Raw genomic sequence first — 24,461 nt, 5'->3', positions numbered from 1 at the left:
TTTAACTGCACATATGACTCTTTGCCCTGTTTGGCTGTCAATGTGCTTCAGACAATTACAATTCAACAATCTCCAGAGCCAAGCATAACGTTCAGAGCTCTCTCTCTCTCTGTGTGTGTGTGTGTGTGTGTGTGAAAGTGTTGGGTTACAGCGCACTGTGCTCTCACAGGCGGCAAGCTAACATTTCAGATGGTCTTCCAGTATGTTTAGAACTGAACACGCCTGTCCCCACCCACTCAAAGCAGAGGTCACCCTGCTGCACAGACAGACAGGAGAGAGCAGGAAAATGCCAAGCAGAGTTACAGTTCCTTCTCTGACCAATAACACTCAAGATGACTCCAAGGAAGCATACGGCCTAACCTTTTATTAGCATGAGTGATCCAAAAGTAAACATGACAAGTGGATGAAGTCAGAGATTTACATGCGGGAGATTCAAAAGTATTCAAAAAACAGCAAAAGTATTATCAGTTAAATTTACTTCATTTTAAAATAAATAAATAAGTAAAAGTACTATTTTTTTCAGGAAATAGGTGACTTATATTTCATATATACTGATATTTTAGTGTTGTAGTTGTTTCCAGGCAGAGATAGTTGTAAACTATTTTATATACAGTTTGGTAGTTTAGTCCAATGTTTCCCAACCTATGGGCTGGGCCCCTCCAAAGGCTCACAAGATAAACCTGAGGGGTCATGAGACGATTAATGGGAAAGGAAACAATAAAAAAACAATGTTCTGATACATTTATCTGTTTTTCCTTGTTTGAACTTTTCTCTGTGCTTTTTCACGAAACATCTGTAACGTGACAAGGGGCCCCAACTAGACACTGCTTTTTTGTTGGGGGTCACAAGCACAAAAGGTTGGGAACCACTGATATTATCATATGCAATGCCTTGTATTATAAACTTTTCATGTAAAATATTTTTTGGAAAAGTAACTAGTAACTATGCGTGTCAGCTAAGCTTAACAGTTTAATATTTCCCTCTGGACTGTAGTGGGGTAGAAGTATTAAGTAGAATAAAATGGAAATACCCACGTAAAGTACCATAACATTGTACTTAAGTACAGTGCTTGAGTAAATGTACTTTTACCACCAGTTAAGCATTTTTTATGGTCTTGGGTGATTGTTCTAAATGCTAAAAATTAGCTTCCTATGAAAATATTTGGGGTGGCTGGGGATATCACTCATTAGGTCATCGACATAACTCCAGAACGTTTCTGTATCTTGGCAACCGCTGTCGCTAAGCAACGGTGGTAAACATGGAGGCGAGACAACCTACCAGTCTCATGAGTCAAAGTTCCAATATGAAAGCCAAACTCAGGATCTCAAAAACAGCCTTAATGAATAGCACTGCCATCAGCGGCGCACATGATGCTCACACCGACTTCTGTGTGCACTTCGAAGTTTCCATAACAAATGCTAACAACACAATATATGATGCAGCCACGGTCTAATTTAATCCTGTCTGGCATTTCTGACACCACTGTGACGAGCTGGCTCAGCAGGCTGTGGACCAAGTCAAGTGTGTGTGTGATTGCTGTAACACAGAGAGGGATACTGACCATGTCTGCTCTAAAAGCCTTAAATCTGGTGAGTTTGAAAGGCAGCAGACAAGCCAGAAAGAGGTGAAGTTCATCAATTTGTTCAATATGGTAAGGCTTCCTCCTCGGGGGGGAAATTAAGTGACACATTTACTACCAGGACACACCTCCTTTGACCCTGTCTGCTTGCTAGATGTCACTTATCTGAATACATGTGCTGTGTGGCTGCTAAGGACAATAGACAACAAAAGCCAGCTTGTGAAGTGCAAAACATATCAAAAAAGTCATTAATTGCAAAGAGAAATATGCCAAATGGATTTCTACAGTAATTACATGCTTGAACATAATGAGATCTAATGAGCGGAATCTTTCTTTCCAGACAGACAAGTTAAAAACTTGTTTTTTAAGCTTTTGTTAATGTTGCCTGGCTCCACTTCCCCTGAATGAGGACTGAAAGTGAGTCCACAATAAACCTATCCCACCATGAAATTAAATTCGTGTAAACACAACAAGCCGGCTTCAAAAACTTCAAAAAGGCCTCATCTGAGAGAATCATGCAAGAAGGAAAACCAGCATCGTTACGGAAGAAATCTCTGAGAGTGGATTTTTACATAGGCTGCTCACAGAAAGAGAGGCCACATCTGAGATTAATGAGGCACAGGCTTGACAAAGAGGGAGGACGCCATCTTTTCTCAATTCCGGATCAAGATGTAAACAATGTCCCGCCCTCTAAACAAACAGGGAACAGTCCTCGAGGGAGAGCAATCGTTTCATCAGCGACACACAACACTTTCTCCTAATAGCATGCATGAATAAAGCCTTAAAGAGAAACGTTGGGCTGATAGTGTGAAATTCAGGCCAACTGACTCTGAGAACAACATCTTACTGAATGGAAAGGTTGATTATTGGCACGTAGGGAGCAAAATGGAAAGACAAAGGAAACATTCCTGAGGGCAGCCATTAGACAAGGCAGCATTGTCATTTGGTAAAGGCCTGTTTTTGGAAAGCATGATGATACTTGGTCATGTGTGACTTGGGAGAAAATGTGACCAACCTCCAAAATGTCATGTCTACTCAACACCTTTTTGAGTCTTTGACATCTCTGTATCATAAACAAACAGACAGCATCAGAGGCTATCTGCAAAGGCCTTCACAAAACACATGTTGACCACATTGGGTTGGTCTCTGTCTGTCAGCAGGGAAAGACTGTAGAGGAGAGTGCAACCAAATTCAAAAGGAATAGTTCGACCATTTTGTAAATATGCTTATTTGCTCTCTGAGAGTTACATGAGAAGATCAATACCACTCTAATTATCCGAGTGAGCATATTTCCCAAATTATAGAATTATTTCTTTTAAACAGCAGCAATGGAAGTAACTTTTCTTTCCTTTCAGGTTGTGAGAAAATAGACACGGATGACCTAACCATCTCTGAAAATACTGAAAAATATATTTGTTTTAGATAATTTAAAGATGAGTAGCACCCTCCTAGTGGATGACGCTTTAAATGAAGCTCCTCTCAACACAATTACAATATCCAAGAAAGCAAGACAACTCAGTCGACTGGAGATAAACCCAATTGAGCTCTTCAAATCATTAGTGACACGGAGGAGATTGAAGCGGGAATTACAAGCTTGGTTACGGACATCATCAGATAAAGACATCAGACATCATCTTGATATGCTGGACTGCAGAGCTCCAGTAGCATGAAGGATAAGACAGGAAAAGTTACATTTTGACCCCTACAAAGGCATCCTTAGTTAAATACATATTTTAAAAAAACTACACGTTTTTAGTTAGCGACAATGAAAGGAAGTCAGCACCTTTCTCTTACTTAAACCAGACTTGTGGTTAGGATTTGGCTTTTAAAACAACTGCGTGTATTTAGACTGAAACCTACAGAAAAGGTGGGTTTTACATAAAGAAGACTTTCCAGGACTCAATGGCTCTGCATTCAATTGTTCCCTGTTGACGGACATGCTGGGGCATGATAGATGTAATATGGCCCCATTGTGTGTGAGTCGAAGGGTATTTTCTTGTCATGATGCTCCACCACTCATCCCTTGTTCAGACAGCAGCCTCAGGTATTTCTCTGCCTCTCCACCCCCCACCTTCATTGTGTCTAAACCCCAAAGGAGGAGCAGACTGGCGCGTGAAAACAAAACTACTTTCCCAGATTCCCATTTCAAATATGCCATACGTGCCAACTTAACAGGCAGATGAAAGATAAAACTTAAGGAAACTTAACCTGTCGCCCTGAAGTCACAATCCATGTTTCTTTTGCCCACCACTGAGATTATTGTTCATTTCTCAGGGGAATGGGGGGGGGGTTATGGGTCACGAGTGTTGCTATAATGCTCCGCAGTGCAAAGAATGAGGCTTAGCCATCAAAGGAAATCCCGTATATTTCTTCAAATTCTTTAGGTGACTTGCATGTTTTCGCAGTGCTGTGTGGTCTCTCATGCAATTGCGATTAATATTCAGACACAATCTGGAAAGTTTTCAACTCCAGGTTCACTCTAGATAGTTCACTAGATAATTCATTTCTGTATTTCATTCAGACTGAAGTCACATTTAGTATTTTTAGATATTGAGCAAATCGATTGGGGAATAAAGGAGTTTTACTAAATCCAAACAATGTTATGTCATTTCCTTCCATTGTTTAATCCTGTATTTTAAAATCGACAGCCAAAGAAATAAACAAGAGCTCAATTTATTTCAGATGTGTCTACATAAAAATATCTCTTACAGTTGTGCATGAGCATTCCCATGAGAGAGGAAAAGTTCCCATGATCTCGGCTCTGCAGCCATATTTGGCATGCTAATACCCACTACATCCGACACATCTCGAACACACAGGAACAGGTGTCTTCACAACAAGGCAAAGTCCTAGCCATCAGGGTATCCCCTTCTGCGGCTCCACAAGCAGCCGAGAAGAAAATTATATGGTTTAAGAAAACCATGGCAGCCTAAACACAGAGACCCAAAACACACACACACACACACACACACACACACACACACACACACACACACACACACACAGCACTAGCACTGAAATGTTAACAAGTAATTATATGCCTGGACTGCACTATAGAAAAGAAATGTGACATAACAAAATCAAACTGAATCAAAACTGCTCAAGAAGATGAATGTAGAATGTACCACCTTAAGAATTACACTTGATAAAATTTTATCATTTCGGAAATAAGTTTGGCAGAATAAAAAAAGGACCTTGGATAAACCCAGTTAGAGTGAAAGTGAATCCAGCAGAAGCTGAAGACATCTTATATCAATGTCTAAGTCCATGAAAGGAATCTCTGTGCAACTGATACAACATCTAAATCAGATATGGAAACCTCCGCTGAATTAAAATGTGAAATGTTTTTGTGTCTCGCTCGACAACATGGCAACAGGTAGCAGCGGAAAGATCTGGCATCAGATCCAAATACTCACTGGGAAAATACTGTAGTCTGAATGTCTGTACACTTATCGTCACTCCTCCGACCTCTCCCCCCACGACAGCTTTTTGTTCTGCTGTTGTGCATCCTGCACCACTTATGTTAGCTTTGAGCGTGATTTGTTTAATTGCCTGGAACGTCGCCATTGTGTGGCAATTCCTGGTCTGATAATTGCCTTAAATACAGGTTAATGTGTGGACCTGAGCTGCTGGGGGAGCAAACTCATTACCATTTAATGCTGACTGTTGGTTACGTGGAACAGCAGAGAAAGTGTTACTCCTAACAAGACTGGATGTGGGCCAAGAGAAAAGCCTTGACTGTGGCACGTATTTGCCTCATATGACTTCATTTTCAGCAGTCACACTGTGGACTTTTACTGCAGCCGGAAGAGTTGTTGTCCATGAAATCATCAGAAATAACCTTATTTGAGTGCTAAATCAAAGGAATGGGTTTTTTTGCTAAATGAGCATCCTTTAAGGTTTATTTGTGCCTGTGGGTAATCAGGTCAGCTGTTCAATCATGTGTGACACCAACAGCAGAGGAGAGCAAACCAACCAAACGCTAAATTGTAGAAAACGACTTCAGCTATGATGGGTGAAATAATGTTAATATAATCTCTGGCATGACATTTCAAAGACTTCACAAGCGTACAGCCATCATTAGCCTACATGCTGCGTGAGTCCAGACATCTCCTCATTACAATCTGAAAGCATGTCAGATCACAAGCCAGCTCAAACTGCAGCCTTTTTTTTTTTGCTGACCCTCAATGTGCAGGCAGAGTGTGAAACATTAGAGGATGCTTAGCTTTCCCCTTTGTCGCAGCTTTTCCTCCACTTTTAGCCCAAAATTAAAAAAAAAAAAACGCCTGATAAAGACACAGTGTGGTCTTAACGCCACTTTGAATGCTACATAAGTTAAATTAGTTCTGACTCCGGAGATTTACGGTGATACCCTGAGGCTCGACATCAATCTGTTCCGTCTAACAGGCGTCTTCATGTGTCAAACACGCTCAACCACATGAGGGTATTATATTATATGGATATGTATTATTATGCCGAGGTGATTTGCATTGGAAAGTTCACATGAATTGCATAACATAATATCATGTTGCAAGCAGGTGGGTGACAGACATCATGTCCTCAGCAGCAGCAGTATTCCTGCTTGTCTTCTGCATCTATTTACTGGCAAAGAAATGGTTTGAATTCAAGATACAAGTTCAATCCTCACGACTGTGTATCAGGATCATGTCACGTCTAATGATCTGACTTCAGTTCAGACTTGTGGTGCAAGCTTGAGTGTTACTGTTACTGTATTACAAGCAGGGTGGGATGAAGTTATTACAGCGAGAGTGCAGTCTGCATTTTTCTGCACTTACATTAATTTCCAAAACACCCGCAGCCCCCATATGTGCACTGCAAAGACCTTTTTTTACTCTATTGCACCCAAACTAACCAAAGTAAGGCCAAAGATGCCGTAGCTACAACAAGCTAACTGCACTATAACGCTTGCTATAATGTAGCATGTCTGTATTCAAATACAAACACAAACTGTTGGCAGTGTTTCAGCTTTGTTTACCTGTTCTCTCCTTTAGCATTGGAGGGTGGTGGGAGCAGAACTGCTTGGTTGTCCTCCATATCCACGACACATTTTGTATTCAGTTCAATTTCTGTAAGAGAGAAGTGTGTTGGGGAGAGTAAAGCAGAAATGCGGGGGTGTGAAAAGTAAAATCCTGGCTACTTTGACCGTCTTCAAACTGTAACTCAAGTCTGGCTCCAGGGCTCCTAACTCGAGCTGAGAGCAGCAATGGCCGAAGAAATCAAAACTTTATGATAATGTTAGCATGAATCCGAGGAGACAGAAACGAGAGTTTGCAGACAGAAATCATCGTTAATAACACTTACCCCTGCGGTTCATGGGCCGGACTCTCACTGCAACTTTTACCTTTGTATCCGACATTTTCGTACACTTCTCACTCCCACCCTGTCTATGCGCCGAGCTATCACTGTGTAACGTTTAGTCTGTGAATCCCCGACAAGAAGCCCGGATCTCTGCCAGAAAAAAAGGGCAGCGGGCTTTAGTTAAACAAGCCCACAAAGAGTCCAGATTTCGAGGAGAAGAGATAGGAATATGTTCATTTCTTTTGTTTTTTTCCTTTATATCCATCCGTGTTCGCTTTTTGTGCAAATCCAGCACTCTGCTCCAGCCCCAGACAGCATCCCCACCGCCATCTTCCACTGGGAGCACGACTGCTATCCTCTGGCAGACTGGAGACGCTGTGCCAAAGAGGGAGAAAGGATTTACGCACCGCGCCGCTTATCGGGGGGGAAAAAAACCCAGTGGACGAGAAATGTGAGGGCCGTCTGACAAGTGGATTTACATGCACCCACGATAAGCATCGTTTTAAGACATTGTGGAGGAGAGAGAGTTTATCAAAAAATAAGTTTAAATATGTCTCTTTCTCTCTGACACACACACTAATTGAATTGTTTTATCTATTATTTATTATTTTTATGAACAAAATTAGATGAATAATAATAATGAATGATAATATTAAACACTTGTATTATGTACTCTAGCAGCAGGGCTGTAGCCAGGTTTTTAGAAATACTGAGGGCAGGAGTCCTCAGCATGGATCATTTTGATCAGTCACCCAGTATTTATTTATTTTTATTTGTGTCAATGGGAGTTTTCCTTTTTTTCATTGCCCCAAAATAGTCAAAGCCCCCCCCACCCCCACCTCTCTCCACAGGTCATGTCATTTTGACCCAACCAAAAAGAGTCTGGTCATTTTTTAAATATTTTTTTAATATCACAATATAACAAAATAATTAAGAATAATTAAGTTTTCATATATCTTTTCTTTGCACAAAAATATAGCTTATCTTACATTTATGTTTATCAGTTTATCACAAAGACCTTTGAGGACCTTAAAAAATGCATTATGTGTAACTATCAATTATAGTGTGGACACTGCACTTAAGGGGACTCAAATCTCCTATTTTACAGTGAAAAAAATACTGAAGATATGACCTCAGTGTAGCTACAGCTCTGTATAGCAGTAATTGCCCATCTTTTAACTCCATTTCTATTTGTTCCCCTCATCACAGGTTTATGGCCTGTTTCATTTGAAGGATTTTTGTGGCCCCAAAGGGTAAAAGTATCTAGTATTTCATAAGAAAACCGCAAAAATCCGCAAAGATCAGAATATACTTTACACCTGACCCCTTGGTTGGGAAACCAATGTACTATGTACTGTATTACTAAATAATATAATTTTATTTTCAAAAGCTGGGACAACACGACAAAAACACTAGTTTTAACATGACTGCACAACTGATACTCTGTATAAAAACATTTTCAATGTAAATGTTTACTTATATTTATAAATAGTATTGCCAGGTCACCTCATCACTTATAATAAGGTACATTTCACATCCCGTTCATACATGGGCTATATCATGGCCCAATGGCATCTGATTTAGCAGAATAAATCTTCACTGTATGATCTCCACTGTCCAGAACGACAACTGCGTTGTTCAGTGACACCAGTCCAACTGGGCGGATCAGGTGGTCTCCTACAAGAGGAGTCAGGGCCGGGCCATTCTGGAGCTTCCCCAAACTCCAGATCATCCCCTGATTGGAGTCAATCACGGTCACATCTCCATCTCTGTCGAAGGCCACGACTGACATGTTCAGCCTCACTGTGGACTGCAGGGTCAGGCTGAAACTGTCTGTCTGACAAAGGAGCTGGAAGTCTTTTGTAAACACTCTCAGCCGTGTGTGCCTCCCTGGCGGATACGTGTCGCCAGGTGGATGCTCCATCACAGCAGTGTTCCCAGTCACCCGACAGCAGGCCACCGCTTTTGGATGCTGGAGGTCTGAAATGGCTGTTAGATGCTCCAGAATGAGACCATGAGCAAAATCCACTTTTACCTGGGACAGCGTACCGGCCTGGACGTCCGAGACCAGGATGTGCCCACAGCTGTCTGTGTCCACACCCCAGGGCATCTGGAACGACTTTTTGACCGTCAACACGTGGCTCCCCCTGGAGGTGAAAAGCTTCACAGCTTTATTCCCTGCATCGGTCACCACCACGTAACCACAAGGAGTCACCGCCACATCCACTGGGTAACAGATCTCCCCACTGGCTCGTCCTCTTTGCCCAAAACTGTGCAGCTTCTTGCCCTGTGGACTGAACACCACCACCCTCTTCTCTCCATCGTGCACCACCACTATTGTCCCTGAGGACCCCAAAACGGCTATCCCAGTGGGGTTGATGAGAGTCCCCCACCCACCAAAGGTTGTGCAGAGGTGCAGAGATGTGGATGCCAAGCCAAGGCCTCCCTTTGCCCTGTGAGGAGGAGCAGAAGATGTGGGACTCCAGGACAACAACAGCTCCTGCAGGTCGCTAAGAACCTGGCAGTGGGAAGTGCCGTCAACGCTGCACAGCTGTCGACAGAACGGGCACTCCAGCTTCCTCAGGAGAGGGTGGGACAGAGCCGTGATGCATTCCAGACAGAGTACATGGCCACAGGAAAGGTTCTGTGGTCTGTGCTCCCTCTGCTGAGTGCTGAACTTCTCGAAGCAGACTTTACACTCCAGTAAGTTGATCTGGATCTCTCTCAGAATCCCCTCAGGACTCAGGTTGCCACGACTCGGGGAACCAGGACTCTTGGCCATGACTGAAATGTCCTGATGTTCTTAAAGCCTACCAACACTGATAGAGGCTACAGGAGGTTCAGCAAACCAAAAAAGAAAGACCTGTAATTTAAGTGAGATGGAGAGAATGATGAAGAGAGGGCTATGAAAGCAGAGCACTGCAACATTTTTGTCAACACACTCATGTCCCGTGCTGTAGGCCCAAATGGTCACGTGACATTTTGCCCATCACTGAGGCTCTCTGCTGCCCTCCTTTGGAAATCAACGTACACACAAGTTATAGAGATTATAGCCCGTTATGTTTTGAACACAGGCAGCAGAAGAAAATCGCAGAAAAAAAATCTAATTCCGTATCTTATATGTATATAAAGTATTAAAATAGAAAAGGTATGTGGCTGGATTCAAAGCCAGGATCTCCAAGAGGTGTTACATGGTGCTAGTGTCCTGAATACTCACTGGGTGGTGACAGCTGCTGATAACTCTGAGATGTATCTCTGCTACCACTAAAAACAGCAACAAAAATATGTATTGTCCTAAACTCAAGGGAACATCAACCACACCTTGAAAAACATGTTGTTATAGGTCGGCCTGAGGCAGCTATTTTAGTCTGAGTTTCATGGTGTGCAGACTGAGTGAAATCTGATCCGAGACGGGCAGTGCTTGAGTCAGCCAATCCGGCACTCCTTTGCTGCAGCGGGGCACTCTTCAGGGGTCAAGCAATGTCATTCATGATTTCCTATTGTTAAGTATTCAAACAGCCTCCTACTTACATGAATGTAATAGCAAGTAGAAAAATAATCAATTTAGTAATAAAGGCATTTTATTGTTGAAAGTAGGGTCCAAGTGTAGTGCTGCTGCTCTATATCAAAAGCCAAACACCTCCAATAACAACTCACAAAGAGTTTAAGAGGAAATGTAAAACAGTTTAATATGTTTCATTATTTCACAGTGAAAAAGAACAGCACAAGTCATTCTCAACAGAATTGCTTTTGGCAAATGACATCTAAATCCAGAGACAATGTACCATTTATAGTTTCTACTGTAGCACGGGAGCCTGGTCCATTCCACAAAGGTCAAACGTCTGGATTGTCGAGGATTACGAGGGATATATCTGTACTGAGATGATGCTGACCAAGCAAATGAAAATAAGCCTTCAATAAAGCACTCGAAGTACAGAAGAATCAAACACAAAAAGCACAAATTTAGTCTTAGTACAAACGGAGAAAAGTTGGTAATAAAAAAAGAACATGCAAACAGGCACAAGGAGTAAATTAAAATGTTACGACAGTGAAAGACATTAAAATAACAATACTGGCATCCTGGTGTGTGGTGTAATATAAAGATCTGTTGACTACTCTTATAACATTGTCCTACAAAAACACTGGATTTGATTTGACACAGCCATGCAATATATGCAATACCAAGAAGTTTCGACAGTAAAACAAAGCCACCTGCGCACAGACAGGTAGAGCCGAGCCTGACAACACATGCAGGAATTTGAATAATTGCCCTTCATTACCAGTACAGTAAAAAGAAAAAAAAGATAGCAGCCACAGATGGACAGGAGAGTAAAATCACTCAAGGTCACAATGAGTCACAAAATACACACACATTACAAAATGTACAGTATTTGCAAGAAAACATTATGAAAAGTGCTTAAACTGTGTGCTTTGCTTTGTTCCAGGTCAAACACAAACCTCAGTCGGTGACCCAACAAGCTAAAGCTGACTTGCATTGAAATCCTGCCCACATTCAAGCCCACAAAACAAGTGTGAACATATATGATGCAAATAGACAATCAATGACAGATGCTAAAAAAAGACTTCAGCCTTTTTCTGTGCTATAAACATAGAGGCTCCAATTAATGTGATAAATTCTACATAATGGCTTTTAACATTGAAATGTGTTGAACCAACATACTGGAGTTGAGGCTGGTGTAAACCAGTCTAATGTACATTAACCATCAATGATATACTGTATCGTAGGATAAATGTTTGTAAATTATAGTTTATCAGCTACAATGATCATGCAGTCACATCTAGAATGGGCAGTTTTTATTGCCACTTCTTTTTCTCTCTCTCTCTCTCACACACACACACACAAAATACCACTCTTTCTCTCTCTCTTCACACACACAGAAACCTGTGATCAGTGGTTTAGGAGTCTTTTTTTATGACTACAGCACACAGTTAAGTGTGCATCCCTGTAGTCCAAGCCTCTGTGCACTCCCAATAACACTGCATGGACCTGTTCATGCTCTTAGTCTCTCCTGTCTCCACTCCCTCTACTGTATGTGGGGGACTTTCTAGACTTCAATTACACCAGGAAGTGGTTGTATCTTTACCCCCTTTTCAACCCGTGATCCTTCACACCTGGCTCCATGGAGTGAGTTCAGGAGTCACCCACCAGCCTCCGTCTCCAACTCCTACTGGCTGTCCAGGCCGTTGATGGATTTGGTCTTTCCCGAGGCCTTCCCTCTGCGTCTGGTTGTCGGGCTGTCGTCGTCCCCCTCTGCCTCTCCTGAAACATGAGGGTCAAACACTTGGAGTGAGTCTATAAAAAGAGGCAACTGAACTTGTCACATTTACAGAACGAGTAAAACACCATTCCAAACACTAGGGGTCAGCCCTTTACAGGATTCCAGATGAAGATGAATGTTTACTTTTATGAGCTTTTTTTGTGTGTGGTTGATAAATTACAGTAAAGTCACTGTACCTTTAAATCCTTCTGACACGTAGTCAGCAGACTCTGGGTAATTACTGTCTTCACATTCTGAGAGGCTCTGTGAGAGGAGAAGAGGTCACACATACCATTAAGTGGACAGGGAACATATAGCGGCTACCTGACCCTGCACAGCGTTCATAGTACACTAACTGATGAAGATCTTTAAAGGGGATAGGTCTGAAAGTTAAGCTATTATTATTGTGGTTTTCCTGCACAGTGAAGGGAAAAGAGTGCTCTTAATAGGGCAACGAGTGTTTGAGTATTTAGAAGTTTTACAAGGTCGATCTTGCTGACTTTTACATAAAAGTGACTCAGGTGTTTATTCTGACATGTGACCAACTTGGTAACTGCTACCATATTTACACAACAAGATGCATGTCCAAAGGGGGCTTGTGTTTTGACACTTGTGCAGGTGTGTTAACCGTCATTGCCTTAGGCTTTGAAACAAACCCATCATAAACTAACACGTTACTTCAACAAATAGAGTTTCTATTAATCCCTGACAAGGTTAAAGATCAACATTAGTTATTTTTTGTTAATAACTATATAACATACTTTACAAGGGCAAAAGATTTGAAGCAATAAACATACCTTTTCTCTTGGACCATAATTTTCAGCAAACCACACCATTCCATATAGGCACAGGAATGTAATGAAGGCCTAAAACAGACACATAACAGAGACTCATTCATGGAAAATCCATAATCAATAACTTGCAGCACAAAGTTTTTGATGTTAAAATATGTAATGTTATGTTGAAACAGAAAGATATATCTATGATAAAAACATTATGGTGTGTTGGCAGCAAAGTTGAGGCACATGATTTCATGTCTTTTAAAGCATGATGAGCCAATTACTAACTGCAGGAGACCAGAGTAATTCATTTTGACACAGAATTGCAACAGTAACGTGATCCTGATCTTACCAAACACAAGAGCCAGAGGATCACATAGAGGATCTGTGTTTTTGAGAACAAGTCCTGTCCAAACTTAATACATGCCAAGGCCTCCAGAAAGGCTACTGCCCTGTGAATGAGGGGAGAAAAGACACACACATACACTGAACCCTGTGATCCACTTTGTGAACTTTCAATTTAACAGCAAAAAAAAACCTCATAACAAATATGTGGCTTTTACCTGATAGCAGTGGTATGCTCACTGACCTGAACATGTTAACATTTGCTTAGTGAGTCAGTTAACACTTCCTTTATGTGCTCTTACTGCTTGTAGCTATCTGATATGCACACCGCAGTTCACATGTAAATATATGGTGGAGTACAACTAATTTAGGTGGTCTTTCTTGAAAAAATATCAACTTCAGTCAGGGTTACAGTTTAGATTTCACTTACCCAAACACCCAGCACTGGGTCCCAACTCTCTTGCATTGCGTGTCTGTGAGGTACGCATAATACTGCCTAAAGCAAAATACAAACACAATGCAAACATTAGCAAAATTCACCTGCAGTTCTAGCCAGTTACTTGCCCTACTGAACATTTGTCAAATTGCCAAAACAAGGAACTGGATGTAAGCACACACCAATACCAGTACTAATAAAATCGTCTCTTGTGTTTTCACCTCACTGTTGGAGCTGTGATGATACCAACAAACAGGATCCGACACCAGCTAAGAGCATGGCTTGCAGGAAAGATGAAAATGTGCTTGAGGAAGAATGTGTTCAACTCTGTTAGCTATGGACAAAAAGGGAAACAGACAGAAGAGAACAAAGATTATGTTAACTATATAACACAGAGAAGTAGCACTGTTGTTTTGGTTCTGTATTCACGCACGTTCAGTTTGAAATTATGAGCGTTGGTCCGTGAATTAAAAATATTTAATGCCTGGTTCCAAAGCTTTTATTGCGCCCTACAAACCTACTGGTTGTTTTGGCTTTGTTTACTGTTTACTGTTTGTGCTGTATTGTTGTAAAATGACTATGTATGGAAAGGGTAACAGTTCCTACTATATTCACCCAATATGAATGTGAATATCGTTCAAGTCAGCATCAAATCCGGTGTGCTTGAGTACAGAGCTGAAACGAAAACCGTGTCACTGTTCTGCTACTTATGGACTGCGTTATACTTATAATTTCTAGGCCTTTTTCACAGCAGACAGTAAGCCATGGCAGTGTGACAGTCTGCAAGCATGCAACATACCACAACCCTGAAACTGAAGCAGCTAAATGGAATTCAGCTATCATTAATGTTATGATTTGCACTTCTACTTTTCCTACTGTGAAATGTCAAAATGTCGTCAGGGAAAAACGGCATTTGACACTTAAGAGTGGTACCAAAGATATTGTAGACACATTTAACTGAGGAATTGTTTGTGACTTTATTTTACTACAAATAATCTCAATGTTTTGAGATTTTTGAGAATTTTTCAGCAAGACAAACTATTATTATATAGCCTTTTCTCTGTCTTTCTCTGTATGAGTTCACTTTTGTCTCACATGATGATGATATCCAGTGGCTTTACCATGCACCAGTTTTGTTGTTTTTAGGGACCATAAATCAGAATCACAGCAGACATTTTGATGTTATAGGAGTTCAAGCACGTGTCCCAAATAACATTTCATGACAGCTCCATTCCATTAACACATGCCAGTGAGACTGCACGCACAAAAGTAGGGTCCTGTAACTGGCTCACCTACAAGGAATGCAGCCATTATTAATGTTATTAGTTGCACCTGTGTTCGACAAGTCAAAATTAGACTCTTTAATTAGTGCTTTATTACAGGCAGATGCACTGAAAAGATCAACCAGTTCAGCCTGTAGTTAAAACATGTAGACAGAGCTAACCTTTGTGAGAGAAAGATACAGTATGTTACCTGCCATAACTTCACATTTTTACAAATGAAATCTGGGCCTCTCTAGGTGATGTCCAGTAAAATAATGTTATAATTTTTGTTGTGTTTTATGGTATTTATAATGAGTGAATTACTTGAGGAAAACGTTTCACTGGCCAAGTACAGTATATGGACTGTTATTGAGGTTAGGACCCTAACAAACAAAGATTCTCTTACAATCCAAGTCACACTTGGATTAACAAATTGGCAACAATACCAGCAGTTAATTTTGGGGGACACTTTGTCCCTCTCATCCGCACTGGAAGATAATGAGAGGGAGGCCTGCTGCCGTGTCATTCGCTCATTTGGCCTGGAGCCTGTGTGGTTGAACCCGGTGAAGAGCAGCTAAACTGTCACCAGGCTGAGTAGAGCTGAGACGTCCCCCATCTCTTCAACTACTTGTCAAAGACTGGTAATTACTATTTCAAGTGAGTGAGGGAGAGGGGAGGACAATGTTGTTTCATCACCACACAAAAATGAGAGAAACAGCATCTTTCATCGCGATAGCAGCCAGTGGCTAGAAATTTGGCAGCCATAGTTGCCTCTTCAGTAGAGAGGCAATGGAGCTTACTCAAGTTCTCCATCCATGGTTTTCTCATTACCATAAATTGCTCCCAAGTAATCCAGCCTGTCTTTCACTCTCATGGGATTAGCTGTTAATGTGTAGACAGCAGGACACTCATGCATTATATGGATCCACGTGAGACAGGTTTCAGATTTCAACAACAGAGGAGGCAATTAGATTACCCTGGATTTAGCGCGCAGAGCCCACCAGATGATCCCCGACTAGTCAGCACTTAGTCACCATGAGATGGCGAGAGAGGATTTCCCACTGACCCACCTGCCAGATGATCATGAACAGATAGACTCCCGTCACTCGCTGCAGGGAGGACTTTGGGTCAAGCCAGCGAACGTAGGTCCAGCTTGCAGGGGTGAATTGTAACACGGCTCGTTTGATCTTCCCTGTGGTGGTGTGGATGTCCCTGGATGGGAAGCACAGGAGAAGGATTATTTATGGCAATAAGCATTATGTTAGTACAGTAGACAAAGTCAGATGAAAGTAATGCCATCACATTAATTATTGAAGTCCACTCTACCTTGATGAACTTGTGAGATCATATTTCAAAACAACAATTTGTGCATCTTAAGATGGTATGTATCTATCTATCTAAACTGGCTTGCTTGAGTGGAACAGTCTTTACCGCGATGTTACAAAAGAGAAGAAGCTAATTCAACGTATTAGATAGAGCTTATTCATCTGAATGTACATGTCTTACTTGTTCTGACTTTAATTACATCTCTCTTAAATATTACACACAAAAGTTTTCAATGAAATATTACAAAACACTTAAGATGAATAAAGTAAAGCTACCTTTCATTGTGCACACAATTAAAAAACTTGAATTTACATGATAAAGAATAAAGGCCAACAAATAAAGAACTACAAACACATTCTTTAGCTTTTGATATCATCCTTTAAGGCAAGATTTTATTATTTATTAGTGTAAAGTAACTTACAAAAGGCTGATAATGTCATATTTAGAGATGTATTGTTACTGACTACAATAAAAACCCCACTTCCCTTTTCACAACCTATAAATTACTTTGAAAGTATACCTGAAAAATCTGGGTATGTTAAGGATCAACACAAAACTGGACACAATTTTAAACACAGTTGTAGTTAATTTCCAGACTGCAAGGTCATACTTAATACTGGCCCAGTGGTAGGTCCTCATCTCCAAAAAGCGGCAGACAGTCATGCCAAGCCAGATGCCTCCACCATTACACAGCAGAATGTCCAGAATCACTTGGTCCCACCAGCACTCAGCAAAGTTAGGTAGCAGATGCATGAAGAAAAGCTACAGGAACAGGAGATTTGTGGGCTATGAAAGTCTGAAAAACTGTGAACTTTTCAGCCTACTATAATATGCAATATATGTTATATAAAATAATTGAGAATGGCCAAAACCCATCCATTTCCACAAGATAAAACACTTACATTACCAGCTTAGATGCCCTTAGAATTTTTCCAGTATAAATAAAAAGAAACCAAGGGAGAGGCAGACAGAGAGAAAGTGATAGGCTACAAGATGTAAAGTGTGTGATAACCTCATCTGGTGTGTGCTTTCTTACCTCAGTAAGCTCCCAGGTAATACTGATGGTCCAGCAGAGGCCATAGCTTCGAATGAGCAGGGCCTTCATACCCCAGCCCCAGAAATGGCTGAATGCAAAAATGTCAAAATGGCTCAGGATTCTCTCCCAGGTGATGACATGGCAGTTCACAGCATATTCCTGCGGAGAGCAGCACAGATAGCCTCATTGCAATGATTAATAATCCCCTGGTACTGAACGCAACTGGTGCATGCAAATCAATCTGAAAATTATTTTCTGTGTAAGCCTGCATCCCTCACCATTATGTCCGCCTCTCTCTTGGCGTAACGCAGGTTTGGGTCCAGCCAATACATCAGCTGCTTCACTTGCTGCCAGTTGAGGAAGATGATGAAAACCAGGAACAGGAAGTAGAGGACACTCAGACCTTAACAGCAGAGAGACAGGACATTAGGAAGGGAAATATAAGGTCCAAAGAAAAACAGTTCAGAAACTTTTAGCAATACTCACCAAAAACTATCCGCCATATTGCTGGATGTGGTCTGGTGAATGGACCTACAGTGAGGAACATAAAGATACTATGTCAGAGATATAATCTACAACAGGTTTTCTCATTCATACAGTCTATATTCTTAGTATTCCTCTTATAATGAGGTGAGGTCCTTATCCAGGCTCCTCCTCTAACATGTGAAGCAGTCATTATTCTTTACTGTGCTAACATATGTCTTTTTATAAAGCACCTTCAGGCTGTAATTAAGGCCAATGCAAACCCCACCTGTGTCCTTTTTTTGCTCACCGTTAGGAAATGCCAAAACACTGATGACAAGGAAGAAGGAGATGACCAGGATGAGCCCCACCCAGAGATTACTGTCAGGGTTTCCATCATCTCTGCAGGCAGGGTAAAACAGAAATGTCCCAGGAACAGTTAATATCACCAGTGATACCGTGGTATATGTTTAACAGCCCATTTAAGTATTTCAGTATTTCAGTTGTCTATGCTTTAACGTTTACCTGCATACATATGTATATATACATTTTTTTCAAGTTTTAAAAAGCAACTGGTAAAGACATTAACTTACATATTAGATTTCGTAGGGCCAATTGTGATTTGTGCAGCAGCTAATCGCTTGAAAAGCACCGTTATGATTCGTTTCCTTGCTAGTTACATTGTTGTAGCTAATGCCAGCACAGGAAACAGTGGTCATCACTGGACTAACGTTATATAACACAACACTTATTTTTATTAGCTTAGGTGAACGATTAATAAGAGCAAAATGTAGGCAGTCCTCCCTGAGGAAGTTATTCCAGTGCTTTCACGCGGATGTAAAGTTTCTCTCAGTGAAAGAAAATGCATTAAAGATTAGCTAAAGGCTAGCTAACCTCCCAGTGTACCTGGCACTGTCACAGCATCACTGCTCCTGTTAGCCGTGCGCTAGCTAACTAAGCTAACCCACCGAGCTAACATTAGCTGCGAGCGACTTACCTTGTGAAGGCGAAATACATCAAACTGAGCACCGTGCATGTCAGCAACGTTATCGTGTGCGGCCTGTAGAAAAACTCTATGGTGATATCTTCAACCTGCTGCTCGTTTATCATTCGGAAATGCATTCTGTAATTCACATCATCCTTGCTCAAGGTATGAGATCCGCTGTACACGGACGCCATAGAGGAACGCAGCAGCAGGCAGCAGGCAGCAGCTCCTCACTGTAGCATGAGAAAGTGATCCGCCCGTCAAGCAGCAACAACCAACACAAACTGTTACAACAGACAGGAAATAGTGCTGAAATAATTATAAAAACATTACATAGCTGGCTGGCAGGGTTGCAAGTTAGTGGTGACAGCCGGGCAGAAAGAGCACCAGAGGGTTAAAAAGAGGGGAAGAGAAGTTTTAGAGAAATTGTTCACTTTTGATTGTGATTGGTGTGCATGTTTGTAGGGAGTGTCCCAACGCGGAAGAGTTCATGTGCCCCCCTTCATCATGTGCTGCTAGGATTGTTTTTAGCGTGACCTCCATGCAAGGACTTTAAAGCAGGACAAATGAACAGAGGGCTCACTCCTCAATCGACCTAATTAATGAACTATCTTAAACTCTGACCTCCTATATTAATATAATATATATATATATATATATATATATATATATATATATATATATATATATATATATATATATGTAAAACGTTTAAGCCTACAAGTTTTGAGAACGTAGAACAACAATTCAGTTATTTGAATGTCAAATGAATGTGTTTCCTAGAAAACATCCTTCACTGGAAGATGCACGTACTTGACTTGATTTGATGTGTGTTTATCTCCCCCATGTGGCCGTTCTTGTGCTTCACATGTCACTGATACCAAAAACATCCTCAGCTCACAGCAGGGGTCCCTATCAGTTTTCATTAAGAGCAGCAAGAAAGACACCCACATGGGCTCTAAGTTTCTGTTGATGTAATTTGTGGTGGTTTAAGAAACAAGCGGCAACAGATTTGAAAGATTATTTTACACATAATCTCCCCACTTTCAGTAAATTGAGTAAATGGGTAAACCTAGTGTAGCTATACATACAAGATAAGTATGAGCAAAAAGGTTGCTAAAAGCATGTTTTGTACTAACCTCCACTAACCACTAACCCCTACCCTGGGGTGAGGATCAGTTTCATTGACTTAGCTGAGAAACAGGTTTGGATTTACAAAATTGCCTAAAAGCTTTAAGTTTGCACAGCAATTATTTATTTTTCATGTTAAGAAAAAAGTGTCTTTTTCCCTCTGGGAGTACATTGTTATATGCTCTTACTACTTCTTCTACTTGATTATTGTATCTTATGAGTCCATACAACATTTCATTTGTAGTTTGTAGCAAATGTATTTCCAAAATGTGTTTTTTTTCTAACTGATACCAAATATAGAAGTACTATTTTGGGGGTCATTTTAAGACAATTCAAAGTATTTGCAATGTTCCTGAGGTCATGACTTGACTAACTGTTTGATGTTCCAGACGATCTTGTGGCAGCTCGACTGGCAGCTGGGTAACATAACAATCAATAATCTAAAGTGATTGAAATGCAGAAGTGTATCAAAATGCGGCATGATAGTCAAGCAGCACTAAACCATCACCTGCACCAGCTTTCACTAAGGTGAACTTTTACAACCTTAAAAAAGACAGTTTGGATGATGTGTCACTGATAAAAAAGATAGAAGTTTTAAAATATGATCTGAACTTCCAATAGTTGAGAAAATACAATGCTCTCCAGGATAAGATAAACTTTATTGAACCCATGCAAGGAAATGAAAATGTCACGGCAGCAAAAGAAAGTACAAGAACAGATGCATAGTATAGATAGTATATAGAGAGATATAATGTTCCCTATCAATCTAGCTAACTGTATTTCCGTTAAGTAATCAGTTTTCACAGAATCATCGAAATGGTAACGTTCTCCAGGACTTAGAAATGAAAGATAATTTTGTTCAGAAACATCAATACCTATTTTTTATTCATGGCATACTGTATATTTTTTTATTATTAAGCATAGCAATATAAACAGACAAACTAAAATAATAGGTAATCCTATATCCAAGAAGTGGCTCATTCACATGCAATCTGCTGTTAGCACTACTTCTGAAATGAAAACGATAGGTAGTTCTTTGTATGTTGAGGGGTATGATATTGATACCCTACTGGTATGTAAAGAGGAGGCCGATCATTGGTTTGTTGAGCGCCATCAAGCCCTTCAATTCAGTCTCCCTGCTTCAGCAGTATGATGGGCTGCAGAAAAAAAACAATTACCACTATTAGCTACAAATAATCTTATTCCTCATACAGTATGTGTAGTTGCTGTGTGTATAAACAAAATTACATACCAAAGTGTTGAAATGTTGCCTGCATACAGCTTTACTCGACCAGCAGATCAAGTATAGGGCTATAAACTTTTCAATAACCAGCAGAGTTATAACCAATCCCTTCATTCCTTCATATATCTATGAAAAAGGTTGAGACAGAGGTGGAAGTGAATACATGTTTGCTTTGTGTTTCAGAGAGCTACAGGATAAATGTTGTTTTCCTTTACCTGGAAATTGTTCCACATAAATAATGGATAATGAAAAGTGAGCCCGCAGATACAGATGGCCACAACTGACCAGAAGAAGCTGATGATGTTCAGAGAGAATGACAGTTTTGTCTGGAAGATGAAAGAGGCAGTAAATGGTAAATGGACTGCATTTATAATTCACACACACACACACACACACACACACACACACACACACACCGATGGCGGCGGAGCAACTTGGGGTCCAGTGTCTTGCTCAAGGATACTTCAACATCTGATAATGCAGTTAAACAGCAGTAATAGTAATAATAATGATCATTTGTTTTCTTACAAATCAGGATCAGACATGTTGTGATGATTTTGAGCCCTCAGACAAAATTATTTAATTTCACAAATGCAAAATTATTCATATCAAAATGTTCTATATTTTATCTGTTTGAAAAGAAAATCTAAAAATATGTTTGTTAGTTACAATCATTCACTTATCGGTGCAAGTCTACAACTATTAAGTTGATCATCACACTGCCAACATCCTTAAACGCTGCAAACAGACGCTCTCCACCATCTGGAAACTCAGGGCCTTCTGCTCCCCCTATACAGGAGCGTCATTGAAGCCATGCTCACTGTCACCAACAGGGACAAACTCCTCAAAATCACACACAATGCCTCTAAAATCATTGGTCTCCCTACTCCCAACCTACCAGCCCTCACTGACACTGCTATCACATGCAAAGCACTCACCATAGCACGCGACCCCAGACACCCCCTGAACTCATGCCTCACACTACTCCCATCCAGTCGCAGATACAGATCTCTGGCCTGTAAAAAAGCACGCTCCAGTAAGAGCTTTGTGCGCTCTGCCATCACTGCCCTCAACAAAATGTAGCAATAACACACAAACGGTTCTTGTGGCTGTACTGTGTTCCTTGTGGCTATGTTGTTGTGTTAGTTCCTTATTGTTCTTGTGTGTGTGCAGGCTGTGGGAACAAATGTCCTCTTAATCTATCTTAAATTATTAATTTAAAAACTAATTGGAAGGCAAACATAATTAAAACTTCACTTATGTCTGAAAGTCCTTTTAATTTCTCATCTCACTTTTATTGCTGACATTAAATAATATGTTAACTTTGAATACTATGTTATACTATGTCACTGTGTTTTAGTACGCCATATTAAGCATTTGGGTTTGGACTACCGTATCTAAATCTCAATCTATCTGAAATTAATTTTATTACTTAGGTTAAAAAGAATACAGAATTTTAAAGGAGGACAAATATCCTGTAAGAAACATAACATCCTAAAATAAAATAAAATCCTATTAGAAAGAAACATTAGAAATATTGCACTATTATATCCAGAATAATTCTATCCAGTCAGCACATGTTATTATTTTTAAATCAGAGGGTTAATTCATCTATTGTCGTTAAAGTATGAATTTTCCCCCTGTGCTGTGAAATTTTATACCATAAGAAAGTTTTCACAGTTTCACTTTTGCCACTTTGTGGATTTTTCACTGGGAGAACAAAGACTTACCACTCGCATGTTTGGATATGTTCCAGCAGCATAGGACAGCATACCAGAGACCACATACTAAGATATTGATAAAAACATATAAATGATTATATACAGAAATACAACACTGAATATCATGGAATATCGATGATATAGATGATTTATCGATGCCGTGCAGAGAAATTGAAATGTCACAGCAGCAACAGGAAGTAAGAACGGATGCGTAGTATAGTTATACTATTCACTATTAATTATTAACAGTATATAACCATGGGAATGCCTAAAAAGTGGTTTCTAATTGTATTTTCTTTAATTACTTAATTAATTAACAATTATTCAGATTGTTCACAGAATCAATGGTAACTTATGGGAGAGAATTAAATGTTTAGTTTTGTAATTGTATTTACCAGAACACTGGGGAGAGTGTAGATCCAGGTGATTTCCCTGGCGAAGGTCTTTGGAAAAATCAGACCGAGAGTGACAATGAACACACCAGTGATGGCCTGGGCTGCCTAACAAAAAAAGAGGAAAATACTGAATTACAATGCTGCATGTTTTGAGTGTGAGTTGAAGCCAAAAATATACATATAAAATATAAAATATACATATAACATGAAACTACAAAAGAGTCTGTGATCATGACTCTACAGTAAGAGACAATTCAACTCACTCCAAGAGGTTTAGGTTTTCCTTTAATGACAAAGACCTTGTAGGAATCTTTGAATACGCACTGAAACTTCTCCGGCATCAGTCGACCCTCTCGAGCATCCCTGAGATTCCCAATGGGAATGGTGATGATCATTGTGTCATCACATACAAATGTTTTCTTCATTCTCCTGTGAACAAGAACAACAAAGCAAAGACCCTTAAAGCAGTTTTTATTAGTGGTGATCTGTTAAATAGGTTTTCAGTAACTTACCCTTTTTTCTTCCCGTGTCTTGATTCAGACCTGAAATGATCAAATGAGTTTGACAAGGAAATGAGATGGCACGTCAATTGTCTTTGTCTCTCACTGCCTGTCTCTCTCTCTCTCTCTCTCTCTCTCTCACACACACACACACACTCAAACCCACAAAATGCTTGCGTGCAGACTGATTTGGCAAACATTTAAAACGGTGAAGACCTAATATTTTACCGTATTTGTCTTCATAAACTTAAAGAAATGTGATTTGTTCAACCAGAAATACTGCAGCATCACAAACAACTTATGGCAATGAGGAACTGAGGGTTGAACATGATGATAGTGTTGAGACCACTGGCAGAGTGAGGAAGTTAAGGCGTGAGGTGTATGTATAGGAAGTATTTGCAGGGAAGTGAAGATCATGCCTAAAGAGTGAGGCAGATACAGAGTGTGAAATAGATACTGCTCAAGCCAAACGTGGTAAGAATCCCAATCTTTATTGAATCACACTTTAAAAAGTCTTTGTTGTACATATTTACAATAGGGAATATGAATTTGCAAGCATCTCAAAAACTTGGCATATGGATGTATATGTACTCTAGTGGATCGGATGTTTTTGTGCATGTTAATCGTGTCATCTAAGAAACACTAAAGTTCTGTTAAGTATTA

The 24,461-nt window shown here is 40.2% G+C and overlaps 4 protein-coding genes across 4 annotated transcripts in view; all 4 read right to left on the bottom strand.

Moving 5' to 3' along the window:
• kif13a (kinesin family member 13A) overlaps positions 1 to 7,001 on the bottom strand; it is a 34,427-nt gene extending 27,426 nt beyond the window's left edge. The window contains exons 1-2 of the mRNA XM_070912319.1: positions 6,902 to 7,001; positions 6,576 to 6,666 (exon numbers count right to left, since the gene is read on the bottom strand). Of these exons, the coding sequence (XP_070768420.1) occupies positions 6,576 to 6,666; positions 6,902 to 6,956 (146 nt within the window). The 5' untranslated portion in view covers positions 6,957 to 7,001. The remainder of the gene's footprint in view (positions 1 to 6,575; positions 6,667 to 6,901) is intronic.
• Positions 7,002 to 8,456: 1,455 nt separating this feature from the next.
• Positions 8,457 to 9,680, bottom strand: LOC139290161 (E3 ubiquitin-protein ligase NHLRC1-like). The gene has a single exon (XM_070911855.1). It carries the CDS (start codon positions 9,678 to 9,680, stop codon positions 8,457 to 8,459), a length of 1,224 nt encoding a protein of 407 aa, XP_070767956.1.
• Positions 9,681 to 11,506: 1,826 nt separating this feature from the next.
• On the bottom strand, positions 11,507 to 19,008 carry ptdss1a (phosphatidylserine synthase 1a). The gene is made up of 13 exons (XM_070911995.1): positions 18,821 to 19,008; positions 18,134 to 18,225; positions 17,848 to 17,892; positions 17,640 to 17,764; positions 17,362 to 17,520; positions 16,936 to 17,087; positions 16,070 to 16,211; positions 13,959 to 14,071; positions 13,732 to 13,797; positions 13,309 to 13,408; positions 12,975 to 13,043; positions 12,375 to 12,441; positions 11,507 to 12,179 (listed from the first exon to the last, which is right to left on the bottom strand). Exons 1-13 carry the CDS (start codon positions 19,000 to 19,002, stop codon positions 12,085 to 12,087), a joined length of 1,407 nt encoding a protein of 468 aa, XP_070768096.1. The 5' UTR covers positions 19,003 to 19,008; the 3' UTR covers positions 11,507 to 12,084.
• Positions 19,009 to 20,579: 1,571 nt separating this feature from the next.
• On the bottom strand, positions 20,580 to 23,723 carry LOC139290160 (membrane-spanning 4-domains subfamily A member 4A). Its single transcript, XM_070911854.1, has 6 exons — positions 23,562 to 23,723; positions 23,299 to 23,403; positions 22,913 to 22,969; positions 21,398 to 21,508; positions 21,192 to 21,308; positions 20,580 to 21,096 (listed from the first exon to the last, which is right to left on the bottom strand). Exons 1-6 carry the CDS (start codon positions 23,721 to 23,723, stop codon positions 21,067 to 21,069), a joined length of 582 nt encoding a protein of 193 aa, XP_070767955.1. The 3' UTR covers positions 20,580 to 21,066.
• Positions 23,724 to 24,461: the final 738 nt, after the last annotated feature.

Source organism: Enoplosus armatus, chromosome 9, assembly GCF_043641665.1.
Source record: "Enoplosus armatus isolate fEnoArm2 chromosome 9, fEnoArm2.hap1, whole genome shotgun sequence".
NCBI lineage: Eukaryota > Metazoa > Chordata > Actinopteri > Centrarchiformes > Enoplosidae > Enoplosus > Enoplosus armatus.
The sequence above is the reverse complement of the archived record's forward strand: the minus strand, read 5'-3'. Positions and strand labels throughout refer to the sequence as shown.